The sequence below is a fragment of the Pituophis catenifer genome, unplaced genomic scaffold, assembly GCF_029215685.1.
Source record: "Pituophis catenifer annectens isolate HBS135680 unplaced genomic scaffold, rPitCat1.0.hap2 SCAF_3, whole genome shotgun sequence".
NCBI lineage: Eukaryota > Metazoa > Chordata > Lepidosauria > Squamata > Colubridae > Pituophis > Pituophis catenifer.
The window spans coordinates 211,494,609-211,509,528 of NW_027256883.1; the positions used below are offsets into that span (position 1 = coordinate 211,494,609).

The 14,920-nt window shown below is 41.6% G+C and overlaps 1 protein-coding gene across 1 annotated transcript in view; it reads right to left on the reverse strand.

Annotated features, from left to right (window-relative positions):
• Window positions 1-14,920, reverse strand: part of RTEL1 (regulator of telomere elongation helicase 1) — a 110,440-nt gene that overhangs the window by 24,898 nt on the left and 70,622 nt on the right. The window contains exons 21-25 of the mRNA XM_070940239.1: window positions 13,762-13,910; window positions 10,417-10,515; window positions 4,541-4,751; window positions 2,417-2,554; window positions 1,081-1,194 (exon numbers count right to left, since the gene is read on the reverse strand). Coding sequence (XP_070796340.1) covers window positions 1,081-1,194; window positions 2,417-2,554; window positions 4,541-4,751; window positions 10,417-10,515; window positions 13,762-13,910 — 711 coding nt within the window. The remainder of the gene's footprint in view (window positions 1-1,080; window positions 1,195-2,416; window positions 2,555-4,540; window positions 4,752-10,416; window positions 10,516-13,761; window positions 13,911-14,920) is intronic.

Genomic DNA, 14,920 nt, shown 5'->3' on the forward strand with positions numbered 1-14,920 from the left:
TCCAACACTGGAAGTTTTTAAGAAGAGACTTGGATAACCATTTGTCTGAAGTATTGTAGGGTTTCCTGCCTAAGCAGGGGGTTGGACTAGAAGACTTCCAAGGTCCCTTCCAACTCTTGTTATTCTAATCTATTCTATCTGCTTTGATTCCCTATTAAATTATGTCGAAAAGCACATATTCTAGCTGGATGACTTTGGGCCAATCCACCAGGAGACAGTGAGTTCTAGTCCTACCTTAGGCATGAAAGCCAACTGGGTGACTTTGGGCCAGTCACTCTCTCTCAACCCAACCCACCTCACCGGGTTGCTGTTTAGGAAAATAGGAGGAGGAAAGTGTATAATGCCTGTTTTGCTACCTTGACTTACCTACAAAGTAATAAAGGTAGAATAAAAATCTAATAAATAAATAAATATTCTTGCTGTGCGGTATGTCAAACCCAATGGAATTAGGCAAGATTGAGGAAACAAAAACTTTACAGATTTGAGAAATGAACGAAATGTTGAAATTTTATTTCTTTTGAGTTTCCCTTTATTCCTGCCATTGGTCTCCTTGGAAAACCCAGACTTGCATCACTTAAGATCCTCTTCAACAGCTTTATTGTTTTCTCCAGATTGTTGCACATCCTCAGGAGTGTTTTTCAAAGGACAAACCAGGATATAAAGGGGGTAAATTTCCCCATTGTTAAAGCATGTGCAATGCTTACTGAGAAACAGACTCGCCCTCTTGCACTAATAAACCAGAAGTGAGAACAATGATTATTGCTCCAAGCCACATATGTCACGTTTGTTCATCCAAATTCAAAGTAAGGGAAACATTTCCTTTCCACCTAAAAAAATTATAATTCTTTTTTTTTTTTTGAAGTCCAAACTGGGTGACTAATGTGCAGCAGAGCAATTACAAAGATTCTTTCCCTGGGGCATAAGTATTCAAAAGAGGATTTAAGAATTTCCGTCTTTATCCCAATTCAAAACTGCATTTGGTTTCATCCGTGTGAGTAGGTGATTGAATTCAGTTTTAATGATGAACTGGAAACGAAAAATTCCCCACAGGTGTTATCAGGAACTTTATTTAAAGCATACCTTTCACATTTAAATCAGCCGTCAGGTGGGATCCGCCTTTGTTTAAATGCTGCACGGAATTAAGCTGTTTAGTGGAATCTTCCATAAAAGTAATTTTCTTTTCATAGTTCTGTCCTAAAATCAAAGAAAACCAGATAGAGATATTGGCTTTATTAGCAGAGTGGTCCCCAATCTTTCCAGCTTGTAGGGGAGGAGTGTTAGTGGCAGGCGCACATGCAACACTCCATTTGTGCGAGTGGCAGGCACAGGTGCCTTTCACTTGTGCAAATGGAGCTTCGCACGTGAGCGGAGGGTGCTTGCGCTTATGAATGAAGCTCCACTTGGTTGCCCATCTCTCCCATGGCCTGGGAGAGCCCAGGACGCAGCCCAGGAATTGGGGACCCCTGAATTACCAGCAAAAATAACAAACGTATCAGAACACCAAATGTGATAAAACCCACCCAAGAAATAATTCTATTAGCTGGCGGCAGCAAGGCCATATTCCCTTGACAAGATAGGCAATAGATATTTTTTTAAGTAAATAGAAATAGTCTTATTGGTTTATTATTATTTACTAAATTTTTACGTCGACCATCTCGCTAATAAGCAAATCTGGGCTATTTATAGTATCATAAATAACAGTACAGTCCTCAACTTAGAGCTACAATTGAGCCCAACATTTCTGTTGCTAAGTAAGACAGTTGTTAAGTGAGTTTTACCCCATTCTACAACCTTTCCTGCCACAGCTGTTAAGTGAATTACTGCAGTTGTTAAGTTAGTAACACGGTTGTTAAGTGAATCTGGCTTCCCCATTGACTTTGCTTGTTAGAAAGTCGCACGAGGTGATCACGTGATTCAGGGACGCTGCAACCGTCATAAATATGAGACAGTTGCCAAGCGTCTGAATTTTGATCACGTGTCACTTTTTTCAGGGCCATTGTAACTTCAGCCGGTCACTAAACAAATGTTTGTAAATTGAGGACTACCTGCATAAAAATTGAAAATGTTAAACTTTAAGCATTAAAGTTATAGCATTAACAAAAAAACATTTATTGATAGCAGCCGACAGCAGGTGGGAAGGGAAGTTCCTGGGAAGATTCAAAACTTAAATCCAGGGACTTTATCAGTTACTGATGAAGAAAACGGGCAAAGAAGCCTAGACATTTTTCCTTGTTAAGGCGGATTTGCTTTGTTTTGAGGGAGCTTGAAAGAAAAGCCTCTACAAAAACAAAACAGGCTGGAAGAGGACGCTCTGTTCTGGCGAGGGCATTGTTATTTTTCCTGGGAAAGGGGTGGCTTCTACGAAAAATACATTTCAATGCCGGCGGAGCTGCCAGCTGCTTAAAGACGGCCTCACCTGCATTTTCAGCTAATAACAATCTATCTTCTTGCAGCAGGCTGTGCTCGGGTTTGTATCCGCAACCGACGCCCGTCAGGGAACGGCAAGCTTCGTCAAATTGCTTTTTGTGCTGAGGCCGAATAAATTGGTAAAACTCTGGCAAATAATTTTTTAAAAAAAGAAGAAGAAGGGGGAAAGATGATGATAGCAGTTAACAAGGTCAAATGCTGGCCTGTTTCTCCCCAAATGCAGTGTGTATTTTAGTCTGTGCAAATCCAGCACTGTGGTGCGTCAATCATTGGTTAATGATCCAGCGTCTATCACACCTGCCACAATGTACACCTCTAAATAGAAGCAACTCTTGGCTCCATTTGCTGAGAAAGGTACAGTTTATTAGAGATCAAAGGTATTGCAGTATTGCAAAGCCAGAACTGAGAATCACGGCCCAAATCCATAAGTTCTACTTTTCTATTCCTTAACTGTCTCTCATTGCCCAACCCGATGTAACCAATCAGGTTCAGGCAAGGTGTTTTCCTAACGGTCAGTCCAAGCAAGCAGTTTGGTATGCAGCCCCCTCTTCCTTCCAGCTGGGTGACCTTGAGGCAGTGTCTAGAGAAGGCACAGCACTTACTTTCGTTTTCCCAAGCATTCCCACCCCCCTTCATGGCAGTCTGTCACCGCATAGCAGCAAAGCATAAGTGAGCACAAGGTGGCAGCTGACAGCGTAGGAGTGGGCTATCTGCCAGAAGATTCCCCCCTGCCCCCTCCACTTCTACATCTTAAGACTGTGCTGCCAAAATGGACAAAACAATGATTTTCAACAGTATTGGAGGTATCTTCAGGCTCTGCAAAGAGAATTTAAATCACCAAGAAAGCCAGTTTGGTGTGGTAGTTAAGGTGCCGAGTTAGATGGTGAGTTCTAGTCCTGCTTAGGCATGAAAATTGGCTGGGTGACTCTGAGCCAATCAACAGGAGACGATGAGTTCTAGTCCTATCATAAGCATGAAATACAGCTGGGAATCTTTGAGCCGGTCACTCTCAAAGGGTGACTGTGGGAAAAGTAGGAACAAGAGTAGTAGATACGTTCGTTGTCTTGGAATATAGTGTTTATATCTGTGAGTGTGTTTATTATATATTGATATTTCTTAATATATTAATATTATATAGAGAAAACTAAGAAATAACAAATGCATACAAAGCCAGAATTGAGAGGAAAGCAAAAGATCGCAAATGCCATTGCTACAAAGAAGCTGAAGAAATTGGATTTCCTAGTTCCTTTTTTCCTACTGCAACTATGTCGCACAGACTTACTACAAAAAAGTGGCATGACAAAGTAGTAACAATGGTACACACTGGAAGATCTGCAAGAAATACCAGTTGCCTGCAAGCAAGAAACTGGTGGAACCTCAAAATAGAGAAAAATGAAGAAGCTAAATTGTCCTGGGACTTTAGTATTCAAACAGACAAGCCCCTGCTACATAACACACAGGTCTTAATTGTCGATAAGAAAGATAAAAAAAAGACTGGATAGCGGACGTGGCAGTACCTGAAGACAGCAGAAGAGAAGAAAAAGAACTGGAGACAATCATAAAATACAAAGACCTGCGAATAGAAGTAAAATGATTGTGGCAAAAGAAAGCAAAGCTAATACCAATAGCCATAGGCACTTTTGGGTGCAATCCCAAAACATCTGGAGCACCACTGGAACACCATTGGCATGAGAAAATCCCCATCAGTCAATTGCAAAAGGCAGCTTTACTTGGAACAGCTGACATCCTACAATGATATCTTTAATACCATCAAACATATCTGCCTATCCCAGGTCCTTGGGAAGGACTTGATAGATGTATAAAAATGCCAAATGTAGTTCAAACATCTGGATGACTGTGCAATCAACCATAATAGCCACAGTTGTTACTGTACATGTTACAGTACATGCCTCCCCTGTTACGAATCATAATTCCTAATACTGTACCTACAGATGCAAATGCAATCAGCAGAAGGAAGCCTTTTGAACTGTATTAAAAAATATAATCAAAGTGTTAATCAAAGTATTAACAAAAGGAATTCAAGTCCCATTTAATTCCTCGTTGGTATTCATACATACTATTGGTACAAGAGAAACCTGGGCACTTCAAATACCTCGCATGAGGACATGGGTGTTTTGATCTTCTAAGAAAAGTCCACTCAACTGAAATAACATAGCATTGAAATCGTGTTTTCTTTTGTACTGGCGGAGGGCTTCTGAAAATACATCAAAATTTAGCTGGCTCAGAGATTTCCTCACTTCTGCAATAAAAGTGACGGCTCTGCCCATCTTGGGCTCCGAAGAATCGGGTACCTCGTTAGTTTGCTGTAAAGTTAAAAAAAAAAGATTATTTTTCTCTCTCTCCATATGCCCAGATATTTTAGCCATCTTAATTTCAACTATCTTTTTTTCCTTCCCTTTAGATATCTTTACTGTCTAAATCCCCTCCAAATATTTCCCAGAATGAATTTCAGGGCCTCAATAGCTACTGTACTTATTCTGTTTTGTTTTGTTTTGTTTTCTTTTATTTGTCTCCCACGATTATTATTTTTACAAATAACTCAAGGGAGTGAACATACGAAATATACCTTCCTCCTCCTATTTTCCTCACAACAGCCCAGTGAGGTGGGTTGGGCTGAGAGAGATTTGCCCAAAGACACCCAGTGGGATATCATACTTTCAAGACGGGACTAGAACTCATGCTCTCCTGGTGATTGGTTCAAAGTAACCCAGCTGGTTTTCATGCCTAAGCAGAACTAGAACTCCCAGTCTCCTGGTGATTGTCCCAAAGTCACCCAGCCAGCTTCCATGTCTATAGCGGGACTAGAACTCATGGTCTCCCACTTTCTAGCCTGGTGCATTAGCCAACAGATCAAACTGGCCTTTAATTTATTATTTATTTATTTATTTATTTATTTATTTTATGTATTTAAATTTCTATACCGCCCTACTCCCGAAGGACTCAGGGCGGTGAATAGCCACAGGATAAAACACATAAATACAAAAATTTAAAATAGAATAAAAACGAATTAAATAATTTGGCTGAATTTAAAATACCCCATAATTTAAAAACAAATTAAAATTTACATTTAAAAAGGGGAGAAGATTTAGGACAGGCCAGCTTGATGAAATAAAAAAGTCTTAAGCGCACGACGGAAGGTGCGCAGATCCAGGATCCTCCGTATCTCCGGGGGGAGCTCGTTCCAGATCGTAGGTGCCCCCACAGAGAAGGCTCTCCCCCTGGGGGCCGCCAGTCGACATTGTTTGGCCGACGGCACCCGGAGGAGCCCCTCTCTATGGGAGCATACTGGCCGGTGGGAGGCTATTGGTGGTAGCAGGCGGTCCCGTAGATAACCAGGTCCTAAGCCATGGAGCGCTTTAAAGGTGATAACCAGAACCTTGAAGCGCACTCGGAAGACCACCGGGAGCCAGTGCAGCTCACGCAGGAGAGGTGTTACATGGGAACTCCACGTCGCTCCCATAACCACCCGCGCGGCCGCACTCTGCGCCAGTTGGAGCCTCCGAGTGCACCTCAAAGGGAGCCCCATGTAGAGAGTGTTACAATAGTCCAGACAAGAAGTGACGAGGGCATGAGTGACTGTGTGTAGAGAGTCCCGATCCAGAAAGGGACGCAACTGGCGGATCAGGCGAACCTGATGAAAAATCCTCCCGGTCACGGCCGTCAAGTGCTCTTCTAAAGACAGCTGTGAATCCAGGAGGACGCCCAAGTTGCGAGCCCTCTCCATGGGGGCCAATGATTTGCCTCCAATAGTCAGCGATGGCACCAGTTGACTATATCGGGACGTCAGAAACCACAGCCACTCAGTCTTGGATGGGTTGAGCCTGAGCCTGTTTCTCCCCATCCAGATCCGTACGGCCTCCAGGCACCGGGACATCACTTCAAGGGCATTAATTTATGTCTTACACCCTAGTAAATATTTTAAATGTTATCCTTAGTTGTAATCTTCTTGAGGCATCTGTGTTCTGTGAATAATGCCTAGTTAAGACTTGAAAAAGCAAGAAACTTGAGAAATGTTTTGAGCTCTTTCTCTTTGATAAGGTATTTTAATGAATCTACTTGAGGTTGCTTTTTCCTTAAGGCCCAAAATAGTTCCTTGTAGATGCAAACAGACAAGATTATTAGGAAATGCTATACTGAAGTAAATATAATTAGTTCAAGTAGATGAAAGGAACACTTGGTCCTTCAATTCAAGCTTGTCTAATCATGCCAGCTGTGATTCTCCTGAAATTCACCAAGAAAAAGTCGCTCATGCCCATCAGTTTTTGCCTGGTCTGGTTTCTTTTTACTTTTCTAATGGGCAGTCCTGAGACAATACATGTACAGGTAGTCCTCGATTTACAACCACAATTAAGCCCAAAATTGATGCTGCTAAGCAAGAAAGTTAAGTGAATCACTGCAGCAGTTAAATTAGCAACACAGTTGTTAAATGAATCTGGTCTCCCCATTGTTTTTGCTTGTCAGAAGGTCGCAAAAGGGGATCACATGACCTTGGGGTACTGCCAGTTGCCAAGCGTCCAAATTTGGATCACATGACTGTTTGGATCACATGACCATAGGGTCATGTGAAAAGTGGTCGTGTCATTTTTTTCAGTGCCGTTGTAACTTCAAATGGTCACTAAATGAGTGGTGGTTAAGTCAAACATGCTCAGCTTCCCAGACACATCTGTTTTTCCTTGCGATTATCACTGATAGTTAAATCTTGGTGTGACAACAGGCGGCAGTGAGATTTCACAGCCCATCCAACTGCCTGACTATATGTATGACTTGTCGGGTTGTCAAAAAGAAAGGGTGATATTTATTCATTAGATTTATATCCAGCTGCCATTATAAACAGTCTCTGGAGCTCACAAAAGAGAATTATAACATAATGCTGAGGTGGCGCAGTGGTTAGGGTGCAGTACTGCAGCTACTTCAGCTGACTGCTAGTTCAGCAGATCAGCGGATCAAATCTCACCGGCTCAAGGTTGACTCAGCCTTCCATCCTTCCAAGGTGGGTAAAATGAGGACCCAGATTGTTGGGGGCAATATGCTATTTAGTATACTGTCTTTGGTGTTAGCCGCCCAGAGTCCTCGGAGAGTGGGCGGCATAGAAATATGACTAATTAAAATAAAATAAATAAATAATGCTATATTAAAAGACCCAAATAGTGCCTCTAGGTTAACCCCCCCCCCCCTCAACCCCTGCGAAATCTCTCTGGAAAAACTCCATTTTTGGTCAGGCACAAGCAACCAGATGCACAGACCATCAATATTCTATTTTATAGCTCCTGCCTATTTCACAGGAATCTTCGCAGACTGGCAGTTTTCACTTGGGCCAGATTGGATAAACTTCAATGGTGTGTGTGTGTGTGTGTGTGTGTGTGTGTGTGTGTATGTGTGTGTTAAAGAAGACAGTAGAGAGCATTTATCTGAAATGATATAGGGCAGTGTTTCTCAACCTTGGAAGCTTGAAGATGGGTGGACTTCAAACTCGATTTTATTCTGGGCCCTCGGGGGGGGGGGGCAGAATCCAGCTGGGGGATTCTGGGAGTTTAAGTCCACCCATCTTCAAGCTATCAAGGTTGAAAATCTGGCCCGTGGGGCTGCCCTGGAAACAGTGAAGGACCGGACCGTGGTATATTTGCCAGCAAAAATGGAGCTCGCAAGGGCCACGGGCAGCCCTCCCAAGCTCTGTTTTTACTGGCAGAGGGTTGCAGGAGGCCATCGCAGGTGAAAACGGAGCTCGGAAGCCTGATTTTGCTGGCAGAGCGCTCGGGCCACCATAGGCACTCCGACACGAGTGACGTTGAGCTGGCCATGCCCACCCTGACCACGCCCTCCCCCCCGCCCGAGGTCAAACACAACCCTGATGCGGCCCTCAATAAAATCGAGTTTGACACCCATGGTATAGGGTCTTCTGCTTGAACAGAGGTTTGGAGTAGAAAACCTCTGAGGTTCCTTCCAACTTTGGTATTCTGTTCTGGGTGGCAATGAGGGCATGAATCACTGTACAAGTAGTCCTTGACTTGCCACAGTTCGTTTAGTGACCATTCGAAGTTACAACAGCATTTAAAAAGGTGACTTATAATCATTTTTAATATTTGCAAACCATTGCAGCATTCCCATGGTCGCATGATCCAAATTCAGATGCTTGGCATGAGTCACATTTATGACAGTTACAATACATGAAACGTCCTGGGTTCATGGGATGACCTTTTGCGACCTTCTGACAAGCAAAGTCAATGAGGAAACCAAATTCACTTAACAACCAGATTAGCAATTTATCAACTGCAGTGATTCACTGTGGCAAGAAAGGTTGTAAAATGGGGCAAAATTCACTTAACAAATGTCTCACTTAACAACAGAAATTTTGGGCTCAGTTGTGATCGTAAGTCGAGGACTAGCTGTACTGCTTATCTTACCTCCTGATAGTCCTCTGCTCCTGACTATCTTGCTCCTGACAGTTAGAACAATTAATAAGTGGAACAACTTGCCTCCAGAAATTGTGAATGCTCCAACACTGGAAATTTTTAAGAAGATGTTGGACAACCATTTGTCTGAAGTGGTGTAGGGTTTCCTGCCTGGGCAGGAGGTTGGACTAGAAGACCTCCAAGGTCCCTTCCAACTCTGTTATTCTATTCTATTCTATTCTGTTCTGTTCTGTTCTGTTCTGTTCTGTTCTGTTCTAGTCTAGTCTAGTCTAGTCTATAATTATTCTATTCTATTCTATTCTATTCTATTCTATTCTATTCTATTCTATTCTATTCTATTCTATTCTTATTCTTATTTTTCTGGATGCTGTAAACTTGAATGCTAAATATACTTATACCTATAAAAGACTGCAAATTTGCATTAGTGTATCCAACTTCATCTGGACAGCTGCTGTGCGGTTCATTAACAACTGTCTTGTTTAGCAACATCAATTGTGGGTTCAATTGTGGCCGTTAAGTCTTTCAACCAAAGTAAGGCCATAACTGGCCCATCAACCAAACCTGGGCAAAACACCCCCTGGCCATGTCTTCTATCTGCTGATCTAGCAGGAGCGACAAGTCCAGGAGGATTCAATGCAATCCCATCCAGAGACCACACAGGATCATAAAGAATCACCAATGTACAAAAGCTGCAGCTGTTTTGTCCCTTCCAGACAGAATGCACACATCACAGTGATGTCCAAACAATTGTCCTTAATTAGATCAACCAGACAAACACAGCTGCTGACATACGTCACATGCTCATCATGTTTATTTGTAGCTTAGCATGTGCGGGGCCCCAATCTAACTCATCGCAATGTTCAATGTAGTGGGAGTGACGGTGATGAGGAATTTGTTTCAAGAATCCAACAAAACCATTACAAGAGAATTGTAGTTGCAGTGGAAATTTTTTTTTTTTACTTAGTGCTGATGATCTCTCAAACTCTTGAAAGCACATGGAGTATTAAGACATAGAAATAGGCTATAAATAGTATATGCAGAAACCTAGCATGGAATATTTAGGGAGAGGCTAGGAAATCGTCATGTTTAAGAGGAAACAAAACTTGGCATACTTGTTTGTACAATCATTGTTTCCTACAGACAAGGGGGGAAGGGGATGAAATGAGTACAGCAGCTTCGGAACACAGGTCGTCCTTGAGTTACGATCGCAATTGAGCCCAACGTTTCTGTCGCTAAGTAAGAGAGTTGTGAGTTTTGCCACAGGAACTTTTTTGCTACAGTTGTTAAATGAATCACTGCACTTGTTAAGTTAGTAACGTGGGTGTTAAGTGATTCTGACTTGACTTGGCTCGTCAGGTCGCAGAAGGGGATCACATGATCACAGGACACTGTCATAAATGTGAACATCTGAATTTTTGGTAGCGTGACCATGGGCACCTCTGATATAAAGATTAAAGGCTGGAGGAGGAAACCTTTCCTCCACAATAGGTCAAGAAGTTGTGTGAATGGGGCTCATCTGGTTATACATCCTTTTACAGCCGATGCAAATGCCACCTACCATGCCGCTGACTATCTTGATTTTCTTCCTGCCGCTGCCTTTCTGTTGGTCCATCAGTTTTTTTTCATACTGAAGAGATAGAGTTGACAAACGCTTTGCCTATAAAAGGAACAAGGTTAAATGGCAAGGTCTTCCTTTTCAGGTGACCCCAAAAACTGACCTGCCACTAAATCCCACAATAGGTGAAGAAATCATTCAATTGAATGACCTTGAGGTGAAGAATGAAGCATTTACAATTGATTCTTTCTTTCTTTCTTTCTTTCTTTCTTTCTTTCTTTCTTTCTTTCTTTCTTTCTTTCTTTCTTTCTTTCTCTTTCCTTTCTTTTTCTTTCTCTCATTCATTCATTCATTCATTCTTTATGCAAGCAGTCCTCCACTTACGACCACAATTGAGCCCAAGATTTCTATTGCTAAACAAGATAGTTGTGAAGTGAATTTTATCGCATATTACGACATTCCTTGTCACACTGTCCTAAGTGTGAAAAATGGTCATGTCATTTTTTTAATGCTGTTGTGTCTTCAGTCACTAAACAAACTGTTGTAAGTTGAGGACATCTTGTTTCAGAGTGACTCTGGGAGGCTTACCGCACAGTGTTTATAGTGCTTTATTCTTACTATATTCATATATGTTTTATTCTTTTTAACTTTGTAAGCCGCCCAGAGTCACCTTGTGGTTGAGATGGGTGGAAAATAAAATTTCATAAATAAAAAAATAAAGCCTAAGTAGTGGAGATATTTAAGATAGAAACTCATGATTTGAGCAAGTGGGATTTCCCTCCTGAGAAATACATGCTGACACTCGAGGGCCAAAGAACAGTCAAATCACTTAAAAAAAAATAACCAAAACATTTGAGCGAGTACAGAAATTACTAGAAAGAAATCCAACTCAGAAAGAAAAAGAAAGCAGAGAGAAAAAAAATAAGTGAATGTGCATATTGTGCACAGCAGAATGTGAAACAGAAAATTAAACATTTCTCAGCTAAGCTGTATGATTAGCAGTGGAGCCAAGAAGAGGTATTTGGGTGGGTTTTTTTAACCTCTTCTGCAAATGTTTTAATCCTTAATCAATTTTGTATAAATTCAAGGGAAAGCAACTCAACTCCTTTTAAACTCCTTTTAATGTTAATCACAATATTACCTTGGGCAGTGATGGCTAACCTTTTCGGCACTGAGTGCTGAAACTGGAGCGTGCACCGGAGCGCTGGAAGAGAGCAGCTGGCTGGTGCACATGCTCACGGTGGAACCTGAAAGAGCAGCTGGCGATGGTGGGCATACCCACAGAGAGGGCTCTGTGTGCCACTTCTGGCATGCGTGGCATACATTCACCATCATGGGCCTAGGGGTTCAGGATGCTCTTAAACATTTAGAAAGCTATTTCTGATGCTAAAATACAAGTAGTCCTCGACTTACAACGGTTTACTTAGTGACAGTTTGAAGTTACAAAGACACTGAAAAAAGTGACTTATGACATTTTTCACACTTAAGACCACTGCAGCATCCCCATGGCTGCATGATTTATATTCCAATGCTTGACAACTGACTCACATTTATGTCAGTTGCATGTCCCGGGGTCATGTGATCACTTTTTGCGACCTTTTGACAAGCAAAGTCAACGGGGAAACCAGATTCCCTTAGCAACCGTGCTACTAACTTAACAACTACAGTGATTCACTTAACAACTGTAGCAAGAAAGGTCATAAAATGGGGCAAAATTCACTTAACTGTATCAGTTAGCAAGAGAAAATTTGGGCTCAATTATGGTCATAAGTCAAGGACTACCTGTATAGAAGATTTTTTTAAAATGTATTTTATTTATTTATTTAGTGCAGCTTTTAGGTCTTTCCAAACTATAAACATTCCAAGGTAGTTTACAGTGAAATAAATATTCTACCATGCCTCATCCATCAATTTCAATAGTTTTAAAGGAGAAAAAGGCTGATAATGTCTGCCTTCCTTAATAGGTCAACTTCAGATAACCAAATAAACTGATGAAAGCAGTGATAAATGGGGATTGCAGAAGTTTAAGTACAACTTATCTGAAGAGAACTGTTTGTTTATGAAAGCTGACTTAACAGTTACCGGGAAGATTGCAATATTTCTGGGTATCCATTTTTTTGGCACTGAAAGCACGGAAGTTCAAGTAGGTTTCAGAAGCGGACAGATGACTAGACAAATTTTTTAAAAATTTCTCCACTACGCAGCAAGTGACATTCCCAAACAACAGCCAGAGCCAATGCTGAAAATCAGCAGGACAGACTTAGAAATTAATAATTAAGTTAACAATTTAGTTAATCCAGCTCTCTATCTATCATCCACCATCCATCCATCCATCCATCCAGTGTGTCTATCTGCATCAATCTGTCTATCACCTATCTATCTAATCTGTTTCTCATCTATCTCTACCTATCTATCCATCTATCGACAATGTATCTATCTACAGTATGTCTATCAATCTATCTATCTATCTAGTATCTATCTATCTACAGTATCTATCTATCTACATGTATGTATGTATTTATGTATGTATGTATGTATGCATGTATGTACCATATTTTTTGAACTATAAGACACACCTGTATATAAGACGCACCAAGATTTCGAAGAGGTAAGTAAAAAAAAAAAGTTTTTGCCCTCCCTGGCCCTCAGGAGCACTCTGCAGGCCTCCCAAACCCTCTGCGCGGCCCGTTTTTTTGCTATTTTTTGCCCGTTTTTGCAAAAAATGAGGCATGCAGAGGGTTTGGGAAGCCTGCAGAGTGCTCCTGGGGGCTGGGGGAGGGCAAAAACACTGTTTTTGTGAAAAACGGGCAAAAAACGGGCCTGTTTTTTGCAAAAATGGAACGAGTGGGGTGGAGTTTTGGGAGGCCAAAAATGGCTTCCTCTCTTTTAGGGGGAAAAAGGTGCATCTTATACTCCGAAAAATACGGTATCTATCTATCTATCTATCTATCTATCTATCTATCTATCTATCTATCTATCTATCTACCTACCTACCTACCAACCTACCTTTCTATCATCTGTCTGTCTACCTAACTAATTTTAAAATACTATCTAACTACCTATCACCTATCTATCTCTGTCTGTCTGTCTGCTTGCCTATTTTTTAAAAGCCACTATCGATTTACCTATCACCTACCTATCTATATATCTGTCTGTCTGTCTATCTATTTAAGGTACCCTGGGCATCTTCCGAAAGAGCCTTTAAAGCCTGAATATTGTCATGAGAGAAGTAGTGGAAAATCAAAGGCAGAAGAAAGTTTATGTTTACTTCGCTGCCACCCACATCAAAGGAATTCTATAATAAAGGGGACCTAAACGAGCTCCGTCCAGCCCAGTCCATGTGCATACCGATTCCTCTCCCGGCAAGCATTTCTCCTCATCTGTTTCATGGCAGCTTTTATCGTTGTGCTCCAGGGCATCCAAGAGGCCTCCAGGCTGCCTTCTGGAAGAGGATGGGCCCTGCCCATAGGCCACGCACACCCCGGCCTCTCTGTTATCTGAGACAAGAAACAGAAACAGAGCCTGGAAAAAAATGCATTTTGAACAACTTTCTTTCTTTCCGTTCTACTAACGGATAGGAAGAGAAAAGAGGAGTGGTGCTAACTTGTCCAATACAGATAGTCCTCGACTTACAACATTTGGTTTAGTGACCATTCAAAGTGACAATGTCACTGAAAAAAGTGACTTATGGCTATTATTCACTTTTGCAGCATCCCCCTTGGTCAGGTGATCAAAATTCGTATTTTGACTCGTATTTATGACGGTTGCAGCGTCCCGGGGGGGTGGGGGTCACACGATCTCCTTTTGCGACCTTCTGACAAGCCAAGTCCACGGGGAAGCCAGAGTCACTGAATAATTGCGTTACTAATTTAACAAGTGCCGATTCCCTTAAGAACCGTGGCCAGAAAAGCCGTAAGATGGCCCAAAACTCGCGTAACAAAGGTCTCCCTTAACAACATAAAAGTTGGGCTCAACAGTGGTCCTAAGTCGAGGACTACCTGCGTGTTAAGATATTTAATTTAGTACCTGGAACATTATATTAATATATTAATGGGCCGGGACACAAAATTGTGGTTTTGATTGATTGGAGAGGGCGGGCTCCTGCATGAGGCAAGCTACGTTATGATTGGTTGGCGGGCAAGAAGGGGGAGTTTCCCCTTTTCCCCGCCTTTTTCTTCTGTGTGTTTGTGTGCGCATACTGGATGCTCTTCTCTAATTTACCTCATGATGCAGTGATGTGCCTGATTATCTCATGTACTATAAATATTCTATAGTTATATAGATATAAATAGATGTTAAATATATTTATATAAAGCTGCAAGTTCGCGTCAGCGTCTCTGACTCCGTTTGTGCAATTCCCTGAGAGCAGATATTTGAAGAACTTTAGGATTAAGACTTTTTCCGTGTTATGACTAAGATTTCCTAAGAAAGCTATTTTTGTTTGCGTCAAGAGTTGATAAAATGTATGGCCAGTCAGAACCATTTGTTGCATTACTCAGCTGATGGT